At 48.0% G+C, this 21,925-nt stretch overlaps 1 protein-coding gene across 2 annotated transcripts in view; it reads left to right on the top strand.

The window, feature by feature from the left end:
• The window catches only part of CDHR2 (cadherin related family member 2), a 52,108-nt gene that overhangs the window by 6,274 nt on the left and 23,909 nt on the right, over positions 1 to 21,925 (top strand). The window contains exons 2-7 of one of the 2 annotated variants that reach the window (XM_074390672.1): positions 4,155 to 4,389; positions 14,956 to 15,022; positions 15,291 to 15,362; positions 19,169 to 19,308; positions 19,451 to 19,501; positions 21,427 to 21,516. In XM_074390672.1, coding sequence (XP_074246773.1) covers positions 14,971 to 15,022; positions 15,291 to 15,362; positions 19,169 to 19,308; positions 19,451 to 19,501; positions 21,427 to 21,516 — 405 coding nt within the window. In that variant the 5' untranslated portion in view covers positions 4,155 to 4,389; positions 14,956 to 14,970. The remainder of the gene's footprint in view (positions 1 to 4,154; positions 4,390 to 14,955; positions 15,023 to 15,290; positions 15,363 to 19,168; positions 19,309 to 19,450; positions 19,502 to 21,426; positions 21,517 to 21,925) is intronic. The other variant, XM_010346626.3, reaches the window with a different exon arrangement.

Genomic DNA, 21,925 nt, shown 5'->3' with positions numbered 1-21,925 from the left:
AAAATACAAAAATACAAAAATTAGCCGGTTGTGGTGGCTCATGCCTGTAATTGCAGCTACTTGGGAGGCTGAGGCCGGAGAATCACTTGAACCTGGGAGGCAGAGGTTGCGGTGAGCCAAGATCGAGCCACTGCACTCCAGCCTGGGAGACAGAGCAAGACTCCATCTAAAAACAAACAAAAACCCCTGAAAGGACCTCATATTTTCTGTTTTTCTTAGAATAGAATGAATCTTCCTTCCTATGTCTCATGCTCAGGCCACGGCAAATTTCCCCACCTGCCTGGCTCCCACCATTCCCCACCTCTCTCCCTGCAACCCAACCACGGGGACCTTCTTTGAACTCCCGGAATCCACCTGGTTCTTCCCTGGCCCAGGCGACCTTTCATATTGTTTGTGCTACTTGGGACTCCGCCATCACAGTGCTCTCCTCATCAAAGCAATGTGGGCATTTAAGTTAAAAAAAAAAATACCAAATAGGCCAGGCATGGTGGCTCACACCTGTAATCCCAGCACTTTTTGCTGAGATGGGAGGATTGCTTGAGCCCAGGAGTTGGAGGCTGCAGTGAACCATGATAGCGCCACTGCACTCCAGCCTGGGTGACAAAGCAAAACCTTACTTCAAAAAATACATAAACAGGCTGGTCTGGGTGCAGTGGTGTTTACAACTAAGTTATCACAACCAGCTACAGATTGCTTTATTACTTTTTCCCTCACACTGCTTCACTCGAACAGTCTGTTTGTTTTTGGGATGGAGTCTCTCCCTGTTGCCTAGGCTGGAGTGCAATGGTGCGATCTCGGCTCACTGCAACCTCTACCTGCTGGGTTCAAGTGATTCTCCTGCCTCAGTCTCCTGAGTAACTGGGATTAAAGGTGCCCGACACCATGCCCAGCTACTTTTTGATTTTTTGCACCTTTATTAGAGATGGGGTTTCACCATATTGGCCAGGCTGGTCTTGAACTCCTGACCTCATGATCTACCTGCCTTAGCTTTCCAAAGTGCTGGGATTACAGGTGTGAGCCACTGCACCTGGCCCACTTGACTAGTCTTAAAAACAAACAAAAATATCAAACAGCGCCGGGCGCGGTGGCTCAAGCCTGTAATCCCAGCACTTTGGGAGGCCGAGGCGGGTGGATCACGAGGTCGAGAGATCGAGACCATCCTGGTCAACATGGTGAAACCCCGTCTCTACTAAAAGTGCAAAAAATTAGCTGGGCATGGTGGCGCGTGCCTGTAATCCCAGCTACTCAGGAGGCTGAGGCAGGAGAATTGCCTGAGCCCAGGAGGCGGAGGTTGCGGTGAGCCGAGATCGCGCCATTGCACTCCAGCCTGGGTAACAAGGGCGAAACTCCGTCTCAAAAAAAAAAAAAAAAAAAAAAATATCAAACAATACTACAAGGTTTATAACAAAAGCCAGCCTCTCACCCCCACTCCACATCCCAGTATCCACTCTCTAGAAGCAACCGCTTTCACCTCCTTTGGCTCCTTCCTTCCCTCCCTCTCTCTCTCTCTCTTTCTTTCTCTCTCTCTCTCTCTCTCTCTCTCTCTCTCTCTCTCGCAATGTGGTCTTGCTCTGTTGCTGAGGCTGGAGTGCAGTGGTGAGGTCTCGCCTCCCTGCAGCCTCGAACTCCTGCACTCAAGGAATTCTCTGACCTCAGCCTCACGGGAGGCTGGGACCACAGGCATGCACCACCACACCTGGCCTGTAATTTCTTTTTTTTTTTTTTTTTTCTTTTTTTTTTTATAGTGTGCCAGAAAGTATACTCTTTGCAACTATTTAGATGATGAAACTTTGAGGTATCAACTTAAAAGTTATGTGAAGGGGTATATTGTTTTCCAAAAGTCTTTTTTTTTTTTAAATCACTTTTTTTTTTATTAGATATCCTCCTATGAAAGTAATTACTACAACTTTCTTTCACTACCTAATTTTCCATTTGTATATTTAAAGCCAAATCCCAAGAAATAAAACAAGTTTTTCTTAATATTCAGAAATGTAATGAAGAAATATATCTGTACATCAAAATGTTATATAGTTTAACCAAAGTATTATTTTATCCCATCAAATATTTAATATAAACATAGAATACTTTTTAACTTCAAGCAACCATACTTGCTAAGTTGGGTCTTTGTCAAGGCATAGGTGCTTAATGAGTATATAGTTTAATCTGAGGCTTTAAACCCTTTGACCATGAAAATGAATTCCAAGGAATTAGCCAAATTCTTTTTTCTCTCTATTCAAAATTTAACATTTATCTTATTGCCTGTTTTTTTTTTTTTTTTTAAAGAAAAGGAAGAAAGAGAAAGAGGAAGAGGGAGAGAGGATGGGGGTATTGCTTTATTGCCCGGGCTAGAATGCAGTCTAAATATGGGTATGCCTATAATTGTCCTTAATAATGGAGACATGAAAGAAAATGAGGGAAGAGAATAGCAAACAAGGAGCCAACCAAGATCTCTTTTAAACTTCTAAGTTGATATGATGTGGTACTGATAAGAGTGTATATTTTGTATATTTAAAGTGGAGAGTTCTATAAATGTTAATTACATTTACTTGTTCCAGATCTGAGTTCAAGTCCTGAATATCGTTGTTAATTTTCTGTCTCATTGATCTGTCTAATATTAATGTTGAAGTCTCCCACTATTATTATGTGGGAGTCTAAGTCTCTTTATAAGTCTTGTATGTCTGCGTATTCCTGTATTGGGTGCGTATATATTTAGGATCTTTAGCTCTTCTAGTTGTTGCATTGATCCTTTTATCATTATATAATGTCCTTCTTTGCTTCTTTTGATCTTTGTTGCTTAATTGTAACTTCTGCTTTTTATTTATTTATTTATGCTCTCTGTTTGGTTGGTAAATCTTTCTCCATCCCTTGTTTGAAGTCTTTGTGTATCCTTGAATGTGAGATGGATCTGGATGCAGCATACTGATGGGTTTTAGTTTTTTATTCAAATTGACTGTCTTTGGATGGGGGATTTAGTCAATTTAAATTTAGAATTAATAATAATATATGTGAGTTTAATACTGCCATTAGCTGGCTATTTTGTCCAATAGTTGATGTAAATTCTTCATTATATTGATGCTCTTTTTGATAATTTTTTTAGAAAGGCTGATACTGTTTGTTCCTTTCATATGTGTAGTGGTTCTTTCAGAATCTCTTGTAAAGCAGGCCTGGTGGTGATGAAATCTCTGAGTGCTTGCTTATTCACAAAAAACTTTATTTTTCCTTCACTTGTGAAGCTTAGTTTGGCTGGATGTGAAATTCTGGGTTGAAAGTTCTTTTCTTTAAGGATGTTGAATATTGGCCCCCACTCTCTTCTGGCTTGTAGGGTTTCTGCTGAGAGATCTGCTGTAAGTCTGATAGGCTTCCCTTTGTGGGTAACCTGACCTTTCTCTCTGGCTGCCCTTAGTATTTTCTCCTTCATTTCAACCCTGGTGAATCTGACGATTATGTGCCTTGGAGTTGCTCTTCTTGAGGAATATCTCTGTGGTGTTCTCTGTATTACCTGGAGTTGAATATTATCCTGCCTTACTAGGCTGGGAAAATTTTCCTGAATAATGTCCTGAAGCGTATTTTCCAGCTTGGATTCATTCTCTTCGTCACATTCAGGTACATCTATCAAGCGTAGATTAGGTCTTTTCACATAGTCCCATATTTCTTGGAGACTTTGCTCATTCCTTTTTATCCTTTTTTCTCTAATCTTGTCTTCTTGTTTTATTTCACCGAGTTGGTCTTGGACCTCTGATATCCTTTCTTCTACTTGATCAATTCGGCTGTTAAAACTTGTGCATACTTCACGAAGTTCTCCTATTGTGTTTTTCAGCTCCATCAATTCACTTATATTCCTCTCTAAATTGTGTATTCTTGTTAACATTTCGTCAAATCTTTTTTCAAAGTTCTTAGTTGCTTTAGATTGGGTTAAAACAAGTTCTTTTAGTTCACAGAAGTTTCTCATTATCCACATTTTGAAGCCTGCTTCTGTAATTGGAACACACTCGTTCTCCATCAAGCCTTGTTCCGTTGCTGATGAGGAACTGGGATCCCCCGCTGAGGGAGAGGCGTTCTGATCTTGGGCATTCTCAGCCTTTTTTGGCCGTTTTCCTCCCTTCGTTATAAATTTATCCATCTGTGGTCTTTGAATTCACCGTCTTTGTAATTAGGTTTCTGAGTGGACGTCCAACTTATTGATTCTCAGCGCCGAAATCTGAGCAACCCACTGCACCGACCAAATCAGCGGCGTTAAGATTGATGGTGCTTTTCCGACTTTGCACCAAGAACCGACGCTCCAAGGCGCCGGCAAAACCGCCTCGCCGGTCACAAGAGTCGCGCTGGCGACCCGTGGGGCTCCTCCGCTGGGAATCTCCTGGTGCGTGAGCAACAAGAATTCATGTGAAGGTGAGGCGTCCTCTCCTTCTTTGCGCTTTCAGTGGGAGCTACAATCCCGAGCTGCTAGTGATCAGCCATCTTGGATCTCTCTCTCTGTAATTTCATAATACTTTGTTGCCCTCTCTCCCTCCCTCCTTTCTTTCTTTCTTCTTTCTTTTCTTCCTTCTTTCCTCTTTCTCAGGATCTCACTCTGTCACCCAGGCTGGAGTGCAGTGGTGCATTCAGGGCTCACTGCAGCCTCGAGCTCCCGGGCTCAAGCGATCCTCCCACCTCAGCCTCCCAAGTCCCTGAGACTACAGGCATGTGCCGCCATGCCAGACTAATTTTTGTATTTTTTGCAGAGATGGGATTTGACCAGGCTAGTCTCAAACTCCTGAGCTAAGGCAATCCACCTAAGTTGGCCTCCCAAAGTGCTGGGATTATAGGTGGAGCCACTGCAGCTGGCCTCATAATTTTTTTTTTTGAGACAGTCTCGCTCTGTCACCAGGTGCCAGGCTGGAGTGCAGTGGTATGATCTCTGCTCACTGCAACCTCTGCCTCCTGGGTTCAAGCAATTCTCCTGCCTCAGCCTCCCGAGTAGCTGGGACTACAGGTGTGTGCCACCACACTCAGCTAATTTTTGTATTTTTAGTAGAGACAGGGATTCACCATGTTGGCCATGATGGTCTCGATCTCTTGACCTCATGATCCACCTGCCTTAGCCTTCCAATGTGCTGGGATTACAGGCATGAGCCACTGTGCCCGGCCTGGCCTCATAATTTTTAAGCTATTATCAGTTTATTTCTTTTTTATTATCACCTTCTTCTTTTTTTTTTTTTTTTTGAGAGGGAGTTTCGCTCTTGTTACCCAGGCTGGAGCACAATGGTGCGATCTCGGCTCACCGCAACCTCCGCCTCCTGGGTTCAGGCAATTCTCCTGCCTCAGCCTCCTGAGTAGCTGGGATTACAGGCACGTGCCACCATGCCCAGCTAATTTTTTTTGTATTTTTAGTAGAGATGGGGTTTCACCATGTTGACCAGGATGGTCTCGATCTCTTGACCTCGTGATCCACCTGCCTCGGCCTCCCAAAGTGCTGGGATTACAGGCGTGAGCCACCACGCCCACCTTCTTAGCTTCTTTTTTTTTTTTTTTTTTTTTTTGAGAAAGGGTCTTGCTCTGTCAGCTAGGTTGGAGTACAGCGATTAAATCTTGACTCATTGCAGCCTTGACCACCTGGGCTAAGTCATTATCTGTTGATTTCTTAAAGTGACAGATGAGGCTTTTATTCTCTTATAGCCAGCACACTTCCTAGTGCGCACAATACGGTTATAGTCTATCCACCATGGGAACAGCCCCGGCTGAGCCACTAGCATAGGATATTCCTAGGCTCTTTGTTTTTTTTTTTTGAGATGGAGTTATGGAGTTTTCGCTCTTGTTACCCAGGCTGGAGTGCAATGGCGCAATCTCGGCTCACCGCAACCTCCGCCTCCTGGGTTCAGGCAATTCTCCTGCCTCAGCCTCCTGAGTAGCTGGGATTACAGGCACGCACCACCATGCCCAGCTAATTTTTTGTATTTTTAGTAGAGACGGGGTTTCACCATGTTGACCAGGATGGTCTCGATCTCTCGACCTCGTGATCCACCCGCCTCGGCCTCCCAAAGTGCTGGGATTACAGGCTTGAGCCACCATGCCCGGCATTCCTAGGCTCTTTCCAGTACAGCTTGCTTAGTTTTCTGTATAGTATCACAAATTCATCCCTCCACCCTAGCCAGAGGTGTAAATATCGTTGAAATGTTCACACCATCGGTTGTATTTCCATGGGTGTAGACAGCCCTTGCGAGCTCCCTGAACCCTTCTTCCCATGAGACCCACTGTGGTCTGCACACCTTTCCCTCTCCTCCGCATTGGGCTCTCTGTTTCCTGGATTCTCTTCCTTTCTCTTGGTTTACTCCCTTCATAGAATGGACCATGTTCTCCAGCAGCTTCCCAAGAAAAGATACAGCACAGGTAGCATTTTTCACTTTGTATGTCTAAAAAATGTTTTTATTTTGCCCTCTTATATGACTGATAGTTTTGGTGGGTATAGAATTCTAGGTTGAAAATTATTTGTCTTCAGTATTTTGCAGGCATAGTGTTCTGGTTATTTACTGCTGCTTGACAAAATGCCTCAACACTTAGTTGCTTAAACAACAATTTATTATTATATTTCCTGATTCTATGGGACAAGAATTTGGATAGGGCATAGTAGGAATTGCTCAACTCTGTTCCATGGTGTCTGGAGTGTCAGCTGGGATAATGTGAAAGATTAGGGGTTGGACAGTGGGGACTGACTGGACATCTTGCTCTCCCTCAACGCACAGGCCTCTCTCCGTGGTTAGCTTGGGCTTCCTTATAACATGGCGGCCTCAGGATAGTTGAACTTTTTTTTTTTTTGAGACAGACTTCCGCTCTTGTTACCCAGGCTGGAGTGCAATGGCACAATCTGGGCTCACCGCAACCTCCGCCTCCTGGGTTCAGGCAATTCTCTTGCCTCAACCTCCTGAGTAGCTGGGATTACAGGCACGTGCCACCATGCCCAGCTAATGTTTTGTATTTTTAGTAGAGACGGGGTTTCACCATGTTGACCAGGATGGTCTCCATCTCTTGACCTCGTGATCCACCCGCCTCGGCCTCCCAAAGTGCTGGGATTACAGGCTTGAGCCACCGCACCCGGCCAACAGTTGAACTTCTAATAACATATCTCCAGGTTCTGAGAGCAAAGTGGCCCAAGAGGCCCAGTTGTAAGCTGCAAAGCTTCTGATTGCTGCATTTCTGCTGCATTCTGTTGATCAAGTAAATCATTAAGGCCAGCTCAGATTTAAGAGTAGGGGATTAGAATTCACTTCTCAGTAGGAGGAATGTCAAAGAATTTGTGCCACCATTAATCTTCCATACATAGCTCCATTCATTCCAGGATTGTTACTGAAAAGTCCCATGACCTTCTGATTCTGGGTCCTTTGTATGTCACTTGTTTTCTCTGCAGAAGATTTCAGGGTTTTGTCTTTATCCCTAGTATTCTGAAAATGTTTCGGCGTGGGTTTTCTTTTTCTTCCTTTCTAAAATTTGTTCTGGGAATTCTTTGAGTCTGGAAACGTGTTATTCATTTATGCAAAATCTGTTGTTCGTACTTATTTGATAGTTTCCTTTTCCCGTTTTCCTTCTGTTTCTCTTTCTGGGACTTCTATTAATCAGACGTTGGACCTCCTGGATTAATCCTCTGATTTCTTGCTTTTCTCTCCTAGTTTCTGTTTCTCAACTTTATATTCTGATTCCTCCATTACATTTTTAATTCCAGCATTACATTTTTTATCGATAACAGTGGCTGTCAACAAGGGGTGATTTTACCACCACTCTCCCTTCCCCATCAGGAGACACCTGGCAATGTCTGGAGACATTTTGGCTCTTAATGCTGCTGACATCTAGTGGGTAGAGGCCAGAGGTGTTTAACAGAGAGGAAATACCTGCTTGGTATGTGTGAATTAGATAAAGCGTGGTTGAGGTGTGGCTTTGTATCCCTTGGTTTGCACGGGAGAGGCAGTTGGGGAGGTAAGATGCTTCCTGTCTCTGGGAATTCGCCAGCCCTGGGACGGAAGTCTCTCCCTAGCCGGCAAGGCCCCAGATGTGTCAAAGCATCATAAAACACAGAAAATAAAAGCAAATGGCTGGGCGCGGTGGCTCATGTCTGTAATCCCAGCACTTTAGGAGGCCGAGGCGGGCAGATCACCTGAGGTGAGGAGTTCAAGACCAGCCTGGCCAACATGGTGAAACCCCGTCTCTACTAAAAATACAAAAATTAGCTGACTGTGGTGGCACACACCTGTGATCCCAGCTACTTGGGAGGCTGAGGCAGGAGAATCATTTGAACCTGGTGGGTGGAGGTTGCAGTGAGCCGAGATTGTACCACTGCACTCTAGCCTGGGTGACAAGAATGAAACTCCATCTCAAAAAAAAAAAAAAAAGACATTGGGCTGGGCATGGTGGCTCAAGCCTGTAATCCCAGCACTTTGGGAGGTCGAGGCGGGTCGATCACGAGGTCAAGGGATCGAAACCATCCTGGTCAACACGGTGAAACCCCATCTCTACTAAAAATACAAAAAAAAAAAAAAAAAAAAAATAGCTGGGCGTGGTGGCGCGTGCCTGTAATCCCAGCTACTCAGGAGGCTGAGGCAGGAGAATTGCCTGAACCCAGGAGGCGGAGGTTGCGGTGAGCCAAGATCGCGCCATTGCACTCCAGCCTGGGTAACAAGAGCGAAAGTACGTGTCAAAAAAAAAAAAAAAAAAACCAACACATTAAAAAAATGATTAATACACCAGATTCAAGGGGATCGGACATAGTCCTCATCTCTTGCAGGGAGGAGTGTCAAAAGATCTGTGGCCCTCTTTGTCCGTCACAGCACTTAAAGCCGTTCCCTTCTTTCACTCTCATAATGCCCACATTCTCCTCCTCCCCAGCAGGGACCCAGTGCACTGTTAGGTGATACTTGGCTTACTTGTCTGCCGTCTGTCTCTTTCGCAGACTGCACTGCTTTGCTCAGCGTCACCTTCCCGTTGCCAGGAACAGGGTCTGGCATGTAGCAGCTCTTGGATACCCAATAACTATATTTATTTATTTATTTTTTGAGACGGAGTTTCACTCTTGTTACCCAGGCTGGAGTGCAATGGCGCGATCTCAGCTCACCGCAACCTCCGCCTCCTGGATTCAGGCAATTCTCCTGCCTCAGCCTCCTGAGTAGCTGGGATTACAGGCACGTGCCACCATGCCCAGCTAATTTTTTTGTATTTTTAGTAGAGACGGGGTTTCACCATGTTGACCAGGATGGTCTCAATCTCTTGACCTCGTGATCCACCCGCCTCGGCCTCCCAAAGTGCTGGGATTACAGGCTTGAGCCACCGCGCCCGGCAAGGATACCCAATAACTATATACTGAGGAAATGAACGAGTGAATCAGGGTCATCGGCACATCGTAGGTGCTCAGGAAACGCCAGCAGCTATTAAGATTTTCAGCCTTCCTGATGTTCCCTGTTTCTCCAGCGGGTCTGGGGGAAGCATGGTGAGATGAATCTGAATTAAGAGGGACAGCTAGGCTGGGGTTTCAGGGCGGGGGAGCCAACCACGCCCAGGAGGCAGGCAGCCAGATGGGAGCCAGGATCACTGACTGTCTAGGGGACACTGAGGGAGGAGGGGCTGCGAACTAACCAGGGCAGAGTTCCTGAGAAAAGAGGAACCAGAAGGGCAAGAGACAACTTTCTTTCCCTACAATAATAACTGCTAACGTTTATTATGTACTTACTGTGAGTGAAGCACTCTTTTTTTTTTTGGAGATGGAGTTTCACTCTTGTTACCCAGGCTGGAGTGCAATGGCGCGATCTCGGCTCACCGCAACCTCCGCCTCCTGGGTTCAGGCAATTCTCCTGCCTCAGCCTCCCGAGTAGCTGAGATTACAGGCATGCACCACCATGCCCAGCTAATGTTTTGTATTTTTAGTAGAGACGGGGTTTCACCATGTTGACCAGGATGGTCTCGATCTCTTGACCTCGTGATCGACCCACCTCGACCTCCCAAAGTGCTGGGATTACAAGGCTTTAGCCACTGCGCCCGGCCCAAGTGAAGCACTCTTTAAGCCTCAACACAAACCCCTGGTGTAGGCACTGTTATTCCCATTTTACAGATGAGGAAGCTGAGGCCCAGACAGGGTATGTCACTTAGCACATTGCACTCTACTCCATCTCATGGGTGTTCCGGATTAGCGCCTTGGGGTTGCAGTGACTCACTGGTTCAATCCGTTCATTCCTTTCAGAAATACTCACTGAGCCAGCCCTGGGCTCAGCCCTGAGCTTGGTCCTGGGGGTCATAGAGGTGCTTCAGACTCGGACCTTGCCCTCACATCTCTTCTGGCCTGGTGGGAGAGGCTGATTTGCAGAGAGAACAGATACCAAGAGCTATAGCGGTTATTCTAGGGTTTATGCAGCATTCCGTTAGGTCACGACGGATGGGTGGAGGGGCAGTTCCTCCTGTGGGAGCACTGAGAAGGAGTCTGGACAGAAGGGAACCCTGGAGCTGACTTGTTTTGTTGTTGTTGTTGTTGAGAAGGAATCTTACTCTGTCACCTGGGCTGGAGTGCAGTGGCATGATTTCGACTCACTGTGACCTCCACATCCCGGATTTAAGCGATTCTCCTGCCTCAACCTCCCAGGTAGCTGGGACTACAGGCATGTGCCACCTTGCCTGGCTAATTTTTGTATTTTTAGTAGAAATGGGTTTCACCATGTTGACCAGGCTGGTCTCAAATTCCTGACCTCAAGTGATTCACCGGCCTTGGCCTTCCAAAGTGCTGGGATTACAGGCGTGAGCCAGCGCACCCAGCCTTGGAGAGCTCATCAGGCAGCAAGGTGGGCAAGAGCATTCCAAAAAGAGGGACGGTCAGTAGTGAGGGCAGGCAGAGGGAAGTTTCGAGGCGTGTGGGAGATGAGGGGTAGGCTGAGATGTAGGGAGTGGTTCGAGGGGAAGCCGGAGAGGTGGAGGGTAGCCTTTGGGAAGCCATTTTATGGAGTCTGGATTCTGGCAATGGGGAGCCATTGACGGGTTTTGAATGAGGGAGGAAAAGATTAGATTGTGTGCATAAGGACTAGTTTGGTTGCGTGGGATGGATTAGAAAGGCTGGAGGAAAGGAAGACTTGAGGAAGCTGAGGACAGTGTCGCCAGGGAGGATGCCCATTGTAGGATGGAGAGATGCAGGCTGATTAGAGAGAAAGAGAGGGGGCTGCATGGATTGGATGTGGATGCTCGGGAGAAGGAGGAGGTGTCAGAGTAGGGGGGCAATCGGGTGGCTCCTCAAGGCTGGAACTCAGGAGGAGGGGTGGGTGGTGCAAGGAAGAGGAGTTCTGCTTTTTGATGCTGTTTCACCATCAGCGCTGGGCTCTGAAAGCCACCGTTTTTTCCCCTCCTCCCCAGGGCTGCCTGCCTGCTTCAGATGCTCTGGGGCAGGAGGGAAAGGGACATGAAGAAGTGCCCAGGACCAGGTGAGGGCACTTGGTAGTGTTAACTTTTTATTTTTATTTATTTATTTACTTTTCATACAAAGTTTCTCTCTTGTTGCCCAGGCTGGAGTGCAATGGTGTGATCTTGGCTCACCACAATCTCTGCCTCCCAGGTTCAAGTGATTCTCTGGCCTCAGCCTCCCAAGGAGCTGGGATTATAGGCATGCACCACCACGCCCAGCTAATTTTGTATTTTTATTAGTGACGGGGTTTCTCCATGTTGGTCAGGTTGGTCTTGAACTCCTGACCTCAGGAGATCCGCCCGCCTCGGCCTCCCAAAGTGCTGGGATTACAGGCGTGAGCCACCATGCCCAGGTGGTATTAACCTTTTTAAAAACACAAAATATAAATCTAGAAAAAGAAAGGGGACCACATGCGGTGGCCATCCCTCTGGCCAAGACCAGAGAGACAGACACTTCCAAGGAGGGTTTGGAGCAGTGCTTGGTGCTGGACAGGGTGGCTACACATGCATATTCAACAGGTTACAGGAGGAGCTATGCATATTCATAAAGGAGGTCCTGATGCATGCATATCGAACACATATACATGTGACATACGATCCATGCTCACTTGGGATGGTGACTTAACATTTAAATGTGTTACAATTACGCCCTATACACCAAAAGGTCTTTTTGTGACACGGAAGTTGCATGAGTAAGCAATCTCTGTATGAGCTGGAGCCAGTCTGTGGTCAGTGGGCTCTTATCAGGAGGAAGTTATTGAAATCAGTCTCTTGTCCAGTCAAGGCTGTGGTTATGGGCTGGGCCCAGAGGCTCACACCTATAATCCCAGCACTTTGGGAGGCCAAGGCCAGCGGACCACCTGAGGTCAGGAGTTCGAGACCAGCCTGGCCAACATGGTGAAACCCTGTCTCTACTAAAAATACAAAAATTATCCCAGTGTGGTGGTGGGTGCCTGTAATCCCAGCTACTTGGGAGGCTGAGGCAGTAGAATCACTTGAGCCTGGGAGATGGAGGTTGTAGTGAGCCGAGATTGCTCCACTGCACTCCAGTCTGGGTGACAGAGTAAGACTCTATCTCAAAAAAAAAAACAACATTGTAATCCCAGCACTTTGGGAGGCCGAGGCGGGTGGATCACAAGGTCAAGAGATCAAGACCATCCCGGTCAACATGGTGAAACCCCGTCTCTACTAAAAATACAAAAAATTAGCTGGGCATGGTGGCGCGTGCCTGTAATCCCAGCTACGCAGGAGGCTGAGGCAGGAGAATTACCTGAACCCAGGAGGTGGAGGTTGCGGTGAGCCGAGATTGCACCATTGCACTCCAGCCTGGGTAACAAGAGTGAAACTCCGTCTCAAAAAAAAAAAAAAAAAAAAAAAAAACACCAAACAGATGCAGTTATGGCTGGTGGAACGGGGGCTCAGTCTGTCAGCATCTGTGAACGGGATGGGCTGTAACTGCTTTGATTTGCTTTTCTCAAGGCCAGTGCTTACTTAGCTCGTGTCCATCAGAACAGAGTTTCTTCTTTAGGGCTGCCCGACTTCACCCTGGCCTGGCATGGCCTTAGGTCATGTTTATAATTTGGGATCTTGTTGCCAAGGAATGTCTATTCTTTCAGTCCTACGATCTCTATTTTAACATTAACGCTGGTCAGTTCTGCGTGTCGGCTATAAAAGAGGAGGGTGTAATGAGGCATGACTGACCTCTCATCCCTCCACCACTGGAAACTCAGTTTATTTATTTATTTATTTATTTTTTGAGACGGAGTTTCGCTCTTGTTACCCAGGCTGGAGTGCAATGGCGCGATCTCGGCTCACCGCAACCTCCGCCTCCTGGGTTCAGGCAATTCTCCTGCCTCAGCCTCCCGAGTAGCTGGGATTACAGGCACGCGCCGCCATGCCCAGCTACTTTTTTGTATTTTTAGTAGAGACGGGGTTTCACCATGTTGACCAGGATGGTCTCGATCTCTTGACCTCATGATCCACCCGCCTCGGCCTCCCAAAGTGCTGGGATTACAGGCTTGAGCCACCGCGCCCGGCCGGAAACCCAGTTTTTAAAGTTTTTCTGGAGTCTCCTGGGCCACAACCAGGGCCGTTTAGTCAGTGGGAGGCACAGGATTTTCTTTTTAGCTTACAGTAGCCACTATGTTCCTTCGTTTGCTTTAAAGCTTTAGTTTAATTTATTTTTGGAAAAGTTAATATATTTAATTAACACAAAAGAGTATACAGTAAAATACTCGGCACAGTAGGACACACTTATAATCCCAGCTACTCAGGAGTTCAAGCCCAGAAGTTCAAGGCCAGCCTGGGCAACACAGTGAGACCCTGACTCAAAAGAAAAAAGTATACATTAAAAAGCCCGGTGCTTTCTGTGGAGTGACACATCAGTTGTCTTTGGGGATTTTTTTTTTTTTTTTTGAGATGGAGTCTCGATCTGTTGCCCAGGAATGGAATTCAATGGCATGGTCTCAGCTCACCGCCACCTCTACCTTCCGGGTTCAAGCAATTCTCCTGCTCAGCCTCTTGAGTAGCTGGCACTATAGGCACCCACCACCATGCCCAGCTAATGTTTTCTGTACTTTTAGTAGAGACAGGGTTTCACCATGTTGGTCAGGGTGGTCTTGAACTCCTGACCTCAGGTGATCTGCCCACCTCGGCCTCCCAAAGTGCTGAGATTACAGGCCTAAGCCACTGTGCCCTGCTTTGTCTTTGGGCATTGAAAAAGCCTTGGCATTTCAGTTCTCTCCGTGATAGTGATTCAAAGTCCTGCTTTCTGTTTTCCCAAACGAGGGACAGCTTGCAATGTAAGATGACCAAGAAGACTGGCCCAGCAGGGTTTTCTAGGGGTCTCTGTCCAGCTATCAACAACAAGAGGATCCCAGACCCACCTGATGGGGGAAACCTTCTGCTATGGTGCATCTCAGAGGGCCAGGGTTCCATGTGGCACAGTTTGGGAAAGGCTGCAAAGACAGCCATTAGCTGTCTCAGTAGGTGAACAGAGGTGAACTATGATTTGTCCAGGACCAGTCAGAGCCCTGCCCACCCATAGCCTCTGAATGGTCCTGGACAAATCATAGTCCCTCTCCAGGGCCTTGATTTTGAAGGATGCTATCAGTTTGAACACTTCAAAGGTATAGTGCAGCGTTCGAGAGAATGAACTCTGGACACCAGAAGACCTGTGTTCCAAGCATGGTCTTGTCGTTGACTCTCTGTGGCCTCAGGCGAGCCCCTTTCTCCCTTGGTGTCTTAGCAGCCACCTCACAGTTGTGGGAATAACACGATTGAACGTCTAGTGCCTTGGAGCAGTTCCTGGTGCATAGTGGGTTCCGGATTCTGGGGTCAAGTTCAGGTTCAGCCATCACGTCCACCCCCACCGCACTTGGCCTGCCCCTTGGTTCTCCCCATCCTGGAACGTCTGGAAAATGGACAGAGGGTGATAGAGGCTCTGAGAGAGAACTACTAAGCAGTGGTGATGGTGGGCTCAGGTCAGACCCAGGCAAACGGGGGTCTAAAAGGAGGGAGGCCTGAGTCCAGGAGCCCTTCCCTGACCTCTTCCCTTAGGTCCCTGCAGATGTGATGGCCCGGTTGTGGCTGTCCTGTTTCCTGCTTCCTGCCCTTGTGGTGTCTGGTAGGTGTCTCCCCTCCCCCACCATGCAGCCCTAACCTAGAGACCCTTGAAGGACCCTCCGGAAGGGCAGGGAGGGGGATCCCTCATCAGCAAAGACCAGCTCCTATGTCTGGCTCTGTGCTTGGCTGCTCTGGGGAGGCCTGGGGAGGAATCCAGGCCTGGACAGGTGGCCTGGGTGGCCATAAGGACTAATATGGGCTCCAGGGAGCAGGTGGGGGCTGGGCTTTGCAGGTGTGTCCCGATGTTCCAGCACTTGGTGTCCCTACAGCGGCAGCCAATATGCCCCCAAAGTTCCTGGACAACATGACAGCAGTGATCCTGCCCGAGGACCTGCCTGTGGGTGAGTCCTGGCCCCTGTGTCTGCAACATGCCTGGCCCTGACCCACAAGAAAGTCCTGGGGCATCCTCTTGAACCTCAATCCCTGTAGCTCCACGGCTCACTGTGGGACAAAGAGGGCCTGAAGGGAGTTCTTTGATTCCGGAAGTTTGTTTTCTCCTCTTCTGCTTTTGGGTCAACGGTGGTGTCCCCAAGGGTGCGAGACGCACCTCCAGGGGCCGTCACACCAGCACCAAATCACCAGGCACCCCCCATCCCCATTTCCCATCGCTTTCAGTCTGACTGGAGGATCCCCTTGGGCCAGGCTTCCTCCTCGCTCCTCTCACTTGCAATCTCTCCCATCCCCACTCCGCTGCTTTTTGTTTCTTTTTTTTCTTTAAGAGAGAGCGGGTGTCAGGCTCAGACCTTTCACAGAAGCTAACGACTTGCTGTGCTTTTTTTTTTTCTTTGAGACAGAGTCTCACTCTGTCACCAGACTGGAGTGCAGTGGTGTGATCTCAGCTCACTGCAACCTCTGCCTTCCAGGTTCAAGCAATTTCCTGCCTCAGCCTCTGAGTAACTGGGAATACAGGTGCACGCCACCACGCCTAGCTAATATTTGGTTTTTTTTTTTTTGGTTTTTTTTTTGAGACAGAGTTTCGCTCTTGTTACTCAGGCTGGAGTGCAATGGCACGATCTCGGCTCACTGCAACCTCCGCCTCCTGGGTTCAGGCAATTCTCCTGCCTCAGCCTCCTGAGTAGCTGGGATTATAGGCACGTGCCACCATGCCCAGCTAATTTTTTGTATTTTTAGTAGAGACGGGGTTTCACCTTGTTGACCGGGATGGTCTCGATCTCTTGACCTCGTGATCCACCCACCTCGGCCTCCCAAAGTGCTGGGATTAAAGGCTTGAGCCACCGCGCCCGGCAATATTTGTATTTTTAGTAGAGACCGGTTTCACCGTGTTGGCCAGGCTGGTCTCGAACTCCTGACTTCGTGATCCACTCCCCCACCCCTTGGCCTCCCAAAGTGCTGATATTACAGGCGTGAGCCACCGCACCCAGCTTGGCTTTGTTTTTATTTGTAAAGTTACTTTCTATATGGCAGGTGAGATGGGTTTTTTTGATGTAAAGTTTGCTTTTAAAGTAAATGTCTTTAAATGAAATGGAAAGCCGATTTAAAGAATGAGCACCAGGAACAGAACATAGATACAGCAAAGGTCACAGCAAAATCATAGCAAAGGTCATGACAGTGACACAAGAATGAATGAAGTTTGGGAAACATCATTTTGATAGGCGCCAGGGGCCCTTAGATGACAGATTCCCAGAAGGCAGGATATATATATAGGTTGGGGAAGTAGAAACCATAGGGACCCCAAATAACAGAGATGCAAACAAGGCAGAGGTGAATCACCCTCCCCCGTGGCCATCAGGAGCCGGGAGCTTCAGGGGTGCGTCCCATTATGCTGTCCTCCCTGTGGGGCTGGGTGGGGGTGGGTCAGGCAGCCTTCCTGCTCAGTGCCCCGCCTTCCCTAGGTCATTCCTTTCTGGATTTTATACACATTGTGTCTACTTTCATCTCTTTGGCCAAAACTAAGTCCCAGACCCACACCTAGCTGCAAGGGAACGTGGGAAATATGGCCCTCATTCTGGTCGGCCGTGTGCCCAGCTCAAAATCTGGGGCTCCTTTGTTCTCATAAAAGGGGGACAAGTGGATATTGGGGGACAAGTCACAGCCTTTGTTGCAGTGTCAGAATAGAATCTAGCAATATCGAAAGCTGCCAGATGAAGCAAGAGACACCACGGAGCGTTGACAAATGTGAAACCTGTGCAAGCAATCCCCTGATCAAAAGAAAGTATTTCCACCCCAGAAAGTTCCCTGTATGCAGTTCTAGTCGATCTCTGCTCCCTATAGGCATCTGCTGTTCTCTTGTCTATCCCACAGAGGCTGGAGAGGGAGGAGCGTACAGGACTTTTTTTTTTTTTTTGAGACAGAGTCTAGCTCCGACCCCCAGGCTGGAGTGTAGTGGGGCTATCATGCTCACTGCAGCCTTAGCCTCCTGGGCTCAAGTGATCCTCCCACCTCAGCCTCCTGGGTAGCTGGGACTACAGGCATGCACCACCATGCCCAGCTAATACTTTATTTTTTTTTTAGTAGAGACAGGGTTTTGCTACATTGCTCAGGCTGGTCTCAAACTCGTGGGCTCAATCAATTCTACCTTGACTTCCCAAAGTGCTGGGATTATAGGCATGGGCCACTGTGCACCACTACACCTGGCTAATTTTATTTATTTATTTATTTGTTTGTTTGTTTATTTATTTTTGAGATGAAGTATCGCTCTGTTGCTCAGGCTGGAGTGCAGTGGCGTGATTTCAGCTCACTGCAACCTCCGCCTCCCGGGTTCAAGCAATTCTTCTGCCTCAGCCTCCCCAGTACCTGGGATTACAGGCATGTGCCACCATGCCTGGCCGATTTTTTGTATTTTTAGTAAAGACGTGGTTTCACCATGTTGGCCAGGTTGGTCTCGAACTCCTGATCTCAAATAATCTGCCCGCCTCTGCCTCTCAAAGTTCTGGGATTACAGGTGTGAGCCACCTTGCCCAGCCTAATTTAAAAATTTTTTGTGTAGATGGGGCTCTCACCATGTTGCCCAGGCTGCTCTCAAATTCCTAGGCTCAAGCAATCCTTCTGTCTCAGCCTCCCAAAGTGCTGAGATTGCAGATGTAAGCTATCACACCCGGCCTTCTGCTTTTAAAATAAATTCAACTTTCTTTTTTTTTTTTTTTGAGACGGAGTTTCGCTCTTGCTGCCCAGGCTGGAGTGCAATGGCGCGATCTCGGCTCACCGCAACCTCTGCCTCCTGGGTTCAGGCAATTCTCCTGCCTCAGCCTCCTGGGTAGCTGGGATTACAGGCACACGCCACCATGCCCAGCTAATTTTTAGTATTTTTAGTAGAGACGGGGTTTCACCATGTTGACCAGGATGGTCTCGATCTCTTGACCTCGTGATCCACCCGCCTCGGCCTCCCAAAGTGCTGGGATTACAGGCTTGAGCCACCGCGCCCGGCCTAATAAATTCAACTTTCTTGTGGCCCATGAAAGTATCGGGGGACGTAGGCTCCTGTGCCAGTGGCAGAAGCCAGCCCCCCGTGGTGGAGCTTCAGGGAAATGCATCTTCATGAAAAGGAGAAAGTCCCTTCTAATGAACAGTGGGACCAGCAGAGGTGCTGGAGCAGAGGCTGGATGGGTAAAGGAGCTGGGGACACGGGGATAGGGTGGGTTTGAAGAATCTGTAAAAAGTTCCTATCAGGCTAGGGAGTGGGATGACCAGCCCGCTGCTGTGCTCAGGCATGCAGTACAAGCATCGGGGCTTTCAGGAGGCCAGCAGTGGACTGGATGCGGCTTTGGCTCACTTGAGCAGAAAGCGGGTGTCCTGGAAGGCTCTTGAAAGTTCTAGTCTACACCCAGCTGCTGCAGCTGGGGCAGATTCATGCCAACCGCTTCTAGTCTTGTGTCACGGAAACTGGGTATTCTGGAGAGGACAGGGCCATGGGCTTGGCAAGGAGAGGGGCAGATGCCTGGGTACAGCCCCCTGCACTGCCCAGTACCCTTCAAGTCACTGGGCGCAAGGGAAGTCAGGATGCTGCCATCCAAAGGGCTCGGAATGCGTGGTGAGGAACAGGGGCCCTGAGGCCTGGGGAGGTCCCAGATGGCAAGTCCAGCCTGTATACTGAGCAGCCAGGCGCCCAGCCCAGCCTCACAGCCAGCTTGGCCAGACCAGCACTGAAAGGGTGGCTGTGGACCCCGGGCGGCCCCCGTCTCATCCCCAGGTGCCCAGGCCTTCTGGTTGGTAGCTAAAGACCAGGACAATGACAGTTTGACCTATGGGATGACCGGTTCCTACGCCTACTTCTTCACCGTTACTCCGCACACTGGGGAAGTGAAGCTGGCCAGCTCTCTGGACTACGAGGTAAAGAGCATCATCCGGACAGGGCATGGGACGGGGAGGGGGCGCTGGGAGGGCCCTGGGAACCTGCATCCTGGTGGCGGCACCCCCTGTGCTCCCACCCAGCAGGAGCTCACCACTGGCCCCTTCTCTCTGGCCGATGCAGACACTCTACACATTCCAAGTCAACATCTCCGTGAACGACGGCTTCAACTACGTGAGTTGGGGGGTGCAGGGGGGTGGGCAGGGATCAGGACACCCCGTTCCTCATTGCGTCCCCACCTCCAGCAAGCGGAGAGTGCCCCAGTTAACAGTGAATTTAATGTTTATTTATATTGAGATTATACTAGACCATTTTTTTGTCATACAATATGACTAAGATTTTAGTATTTTAAAAAATTAATTAATTAATTATTTTATTTTATATTAGTTTTGAGACGGAGTCTTGCTCTGTCACCCAGGCTGGAGTGCAATGGCGCAATCTCAGCTCACTGCAACCTTCACCTCCTGGGTTCAAGCGATTCTCCTGTCTCAGCCTCCGGAGTAGCTGGGATTACAGGCACACGCCACCACACCTGGCTCATTTTTGCATTTTTAGTAGAGACGGGATTTCACGGTGTTAGCTAGGATGGTCTCAATCTCCTGAACTTGTGATCCACCCACATTGGCCTCCTAAAGTACTAGGATTACAGGCATGAGCCACCGCACCTGGCCAACTAAAATTTATTTAAATTACATAAATATATGATTTATATCAGATGAGGGCTTTTTTGCTTACATATAAATATATTGATTATATTTTAAGTATAAAGTCATTTATATTATCATATTATTAATTTATATAAATATTGATTAGAAAGTACCAAATACCTCCCCTCCCCTCCCCACCCCAGTGCCCGAAAGGCAATCACTTTCAACTGCTTTGGCAGTTGAAACTACACTTTTATTTCCCACTTTGGGAGGCCAAGGTGGGCAGATCACCTGAGGTCAGGAGTTCAAGACCAGTCTGGCCAACATGGAGAAACCCCATCTCTACTAAAAATACAGAAATCAGCTAGGCATGGTGGTGCATGCCTGTAATTCCAGCTACTCAGGAGGCTGAGGCACAAGAATCTCTTGAACCCGGGAGGCAGAGGCTGCAGTGAGCCGAGATTGTGCCACCTCACTCCAGCCTGAGTGACAGGGCGACACTCCATCTCAAAATAAATAAAACTTGTAGATAAAACTAAAGTCCCTTGGAAAATCCTTCCCAAATCACTCTCACTGAAGTGTTCCCCGTTGCTGTGTTCTTGGACACTCCTCAGTGCTGAGGGACATGCCTCCATGTATTTGTTGGTGCGTTTTCTGAAACCCAGTGGGATCCAGTTGTCTATATTGTCTTGAAGACTGCTTTGCCCACCCAGTGACTGAGTTTAGAGCCCTCTCTGGGTCTACATACAAATCCCCAGTTTTTGTATCATCTGTATCTAGGGTGGGAACCGCTCTTAAGCTTTTTCCCTCTGGTGGTCGTATCGTTGTTCACAGCTTTATGCTAGTGCGAACAAAGCAAAAATGCTCATTCTTGTAAAAATAGGACACAGACTTTTTTTTCCCCAACTTTTTATTTTATTTTATTGAGTTAGGATCTTACCTTTGCCCAGGCTGGAGTGCAGTGGTGCAATCACAGCTCACAGCGGCCTCTGCCTCCTGGACTCAAGCAATCCTCTTAACTCAGCCTCTGGAGTAGCTGAGACTACAGGTGCTTGCCAACCATACTCAGCTAATGATAAAATTTTTTGTAGAGACTGAGTCTCACTATATTTCTCAGGCTGCTCTTGAACTCCTGGGCTCAAGCGATCGTCTCATTTTGGCCTCCCAAAGTGCACAGCCGTGAGCCACTGCACCTGGCTGGCGTATTTTGCATTAAAAAAATTAACTGATGATGCAACTTACTTTCAAATGGTTCAGAAAACAACATATGGAGAGAACCTGGTCTCTATTTTTCTTCTTTTTAAAAGAGCCCGAAAAACCACATGGAGAGAGAGAGAGCCCAAACAGTAGGCTGATCTACGCAAAGGACACCAGCTCTTTGTACCATACTTGCCACTTTCCTGGTGTTTTAAATCCTGTTTTCCGGGCTCCCCTGGGCTTTCTCACTTGCAGAGGCAGAGGGAGATGCAGGTGATCGTGGAAGACAGAAATGACAACGCCCCCGTTTTCCAGAACACCGCCTTCTCCACCAGCATTGACGAGGTGACACCTGCCTTAATGTGTCTGTGGGGCAGGGACATCCCAAAGCGCTTCTCAGAGTAGAAAGAGCCAGAGGCAGTCAGTGCGGCATTTAGGATTGGGAAAAGCCTCTCCTAGCAGAGGCAGCTTCAAGAACCAAAGCCAGGGGACAGTAACCCCACAAACAATGGTTACAGCAATATTTTGCAATCAATCAGGTTAGGAATTCTTTCAGTGATGAAAGCAAAGCAAAGCAAAACGAAACAAGAACAAAAACAAACAAACAAACAAAAAAGAGAGTTGATGGTGTATCTAAAAAATGTAGAGGCATCTCAGACTTCAGGCATGGCCAGATCCAGGTACTCAAATCGTATCTTGATTTGAGCCAAATCACAACTTGAAATTTGATTTGAAATGATACATTCAGGCATGG

Source organism: Saimiri boliviensis, chromosome 20 (assembly GCF_048565385.1).
Source record: "Saimiri boliviensis isolate mSaiBol1 chromosome 20, mSaiBol1.pri, whole genome shotgun sequence".
Taxonomy (NCBI): domain Eukaryota; kingdom Metazoa; phylum Chordata; class Mammalia; order Primates; family Cebidae; genus Saimiri; species Saimiri boliviensis.
The sequence above is the reverse complement of the archived record's forward strand: the minus strand, read 5'-3'. Positions and strand labels throughout refer to the sequence as shown.